The 2,899-nt window shown below is 34.4% G+C and overlaps 1 protein-coding gene across 1 annotated transcript; it reads left to right on the forward strand.

The window, feature by feature from the left end:
* Positions 1 to 339: 339 nt before the first annotated feature.
* Positions 340 to 2,553, forward strand: LOC107877341 (cytochrome P450 CYP72A219; the record flags this gene model as incomplete). The annotated part of the gene is given in 3 exon segments (XM_047415448.1): positions 340 to 584; positions 1,089 to 1,473; positions 1,801 to 2,553. Coding segments are annotated over 3 exon segments (1,056 nt in total), but the record flags the coding sequence as incomplete, so codon positions are not given.
* Positions 2,554 to 2,899: the final 346 nt, after the last annotated feature.

Below are 2,899 nucleotides of genomic sequence, written 5' to 3' on the forward strand. Positions count from 1 at the left end.
AAATCTTCGTTAGATCAATCAGGCAGTTACAACCAATCAAATAGAGATCAATAGGCCTATCAGATAGCTGACATTAGAAGACTAACAGCCACTGCACCAAAATCCAATCCTGATGTCACGTCTTTAGTACTAGGACTGAAGTAAAGTACTCCGAGTTACTCTTTTCCCATGCAACACAAGTCATAAAGTTAAAAAAAAAACATATTCTGGTGTAAGCATACATGGTAACAAGCATTCTACATTAACAATTTGTCATGACATTTAGCAGTAACATAAACAATTTGAAAGATTACTATATATAACTAATGGCATATAGTTTTCTGTTTGTTTTGCAAGTAGCTTATGTTGCCAGCTTTTTACTTAAGCTGTATTGAGATGCTAAAAGAATGGGAGGAGATTGTACCAGAGCAAGGATCAAAAGAGCTGGATATTTGGCCTCAATTTCAAAAATTAACAAGTGATATGATTTCTCATACCGCATTTGGGAGTAGCTATGAACAAGGAAGAAGAATATTTGAACTTCAAAATGAACTAGCTGAGATTATTATGAAGCAATTCAATTTCATTTATATACCAGGATCAAGGTTAGTTTATAATTTATCCAATTTAATTTTAATCCTGATACTTCTGATTTAGACCAGCTAAACTTTTATAATGACTAGAGTTGTCTATAGCTTATCTTTATTAATCAGATTTATGAGAAACAACCTCTCCATCCTACAAAGGTAAGGGCGAGATCTACGTACATTCTACTATTTTTAGACCTCACTTGTGAAATTATACTGGATATAGTTGGGCGAATGTTACCCTCAATTATTTGTGGATTTTTGACCCCTATATTTGTGAATCTTCACAACTTTAACAAATTATGGACCGCTAAGCAATTTAATTACTCATGTGTTGTGTTAAGTTGTAATATTTTAGGGCACTATAGTTCTGAAAGTTGAATTTAACATATTTACCACATAAAGACCAATAACTGAGGAACCAAAATTGCAATTAATCCTAATGTTATCCACATTGCAAAGCCAAATTTTTTTAGCATATATGAAGTCCATTCTTAACTTACTACTCTATCTAATTTGTAGATTTTTGCCCACCAAAAGTAACAAGAAAATGAAAACAATTGAAAAAGAAGTTCAAGAATCAATTAGGCATCTCATTGGCAACAGATTAAAGGCAAAAGAAGCAGGACAAGACTTTGGTGATGACTTATTAGGTACATTATTGGAATCAAATTCCAATGAAATTGAAGAACAAGGAAGCAAGGAATTTGGATTGACTATTCATGAAGTAATTCAAGAATGCAAATTATTTTATTTTGCTGGGCAAGAAACCACTTCTGTGTGGCTTGTTTGGACTATGATTTTGTTATCTAGGCATCAAGATTGGCAATCAAAGGTTAGAGAGGAAGTTTTGCGAGCCTTTGGAAGTGATCAACCAGCTTTCGATGAATTAAGTCGGTTGAAAATTGTAAGTTCTTTCAACATAACTCATGCACAGGCACAGACAGACATATTTAGGACAGATTCTGTAGGTTAACCTGATCAAGCTAACTTTTCTCTCGATACGTATATGAAACAAAATTGATATGCATACATATTATGTGATCACACTCAGTAACTAAATTGCAGTCATGTATTAATATTTTTAAGATCCATCATATATTTAAGTTAGGAAAAAAAACTTATATACTCGTACCGGCAGTGACAAAAGTCAGAAATTTCGTTAAGAGTCCTCAAGATTTAGATTTATTAATATGGCGAAGCTAGACATAACTGTTTCACATGTATTTTTCAGGTGACGATGATTTTGTATGAGTCCTTAAGACTTTATCCGCCACTAGCAACTCGTATTCGAAGGACTAATGAAGACACTAAATTGGGGGATTTGCATCTACCAAATGGATCATTGCTATTTATACCAACAATCTTATTGCATCATGACAAGGAAATTTGGGGCGAAGATGCAGAGGAGTTCAAACCAGAGAGATTCAGTGAAGGTGTTTTAAACGCGACAAAGGGTCAAATGACGTTTTTTCCATTCGGAGCAGGACCGCGAATATGTATTGGACAAAACTTCGCCATGTTAGAAGCAAAAATGGCTATAGCTCTGATTCTACAACGCTTCGCGTTTGAGCTATCTCCTTCTTATACACATGCTCCTCATTCAATTGTGGCTTTGCAACCTAAGTTTGGTGCACCCTTAATTTTGCAGAGGCTCTAGTTTCGCCGAAAAAGGAGAACTATCATGTAAGCCGAAAGGAATCTAGGACAGGTTTTGTTTAAGATCGATTGAACTCATTACTTTCGACTTGAACTATTATATGCTTATGAAAGCAAAAAAAAAATAAAAAGAACATTTGAAATGTGTACAGATGATAAGATTACATTTATATTAATTGCACCAGTACTCGTTGACTCTAGATTTTGGATTCGCCTCTGCTCCTAGGAGTATGTCTTGTGAGGGGAGTTAAGTTGGTACTACTATTTGTCTTACAAATTTGTGCTGAGTTTATGTGTTACCAACTGATCACTTTATGTTGCTTGTAATTTAAGACTGTCCTCAATAGCATGTATATATTTTTAATGACTTCAACTGACAATTAAGCATTTTAATTTTGAGAGGGCACATCTAATTAAACACCTTAACTTTATCTCAACTGGCAACTAAATGCTCCAACTCATCCCCTTTATGTCTCATGGACTCCCGACGCTGATATGTCACCAGAATTTTGGAGATATTGAGATGATAATTATGTACGGTAGAGTGTTTAGACGACAAAATAAAGACAAGTAATGAAATGGCTAATGTTGAGAGATAACCTAAGGTAAATAATAAGGGCAAGAAATTGTGTCAAAAATATGTACCTCATGTATTCTAGTTCACGTAGCACTAT

This window comes from Capsicum annuum, chromosome 7, assembly GCF_002878395.1.
Source record: "Capsicum annuum cultivar UCD-10X-F1 chromosome 7, UCD10Xv1.1, whole genome shotgun sequence".
NCBI classification, from domain to species: domain Eukaryota; kingdom Viridiplantae; phylum Streptophyta; class Magnoliopsida; order Solanales; family Solanaceae; genus Capsicum; species Capsicum annuum.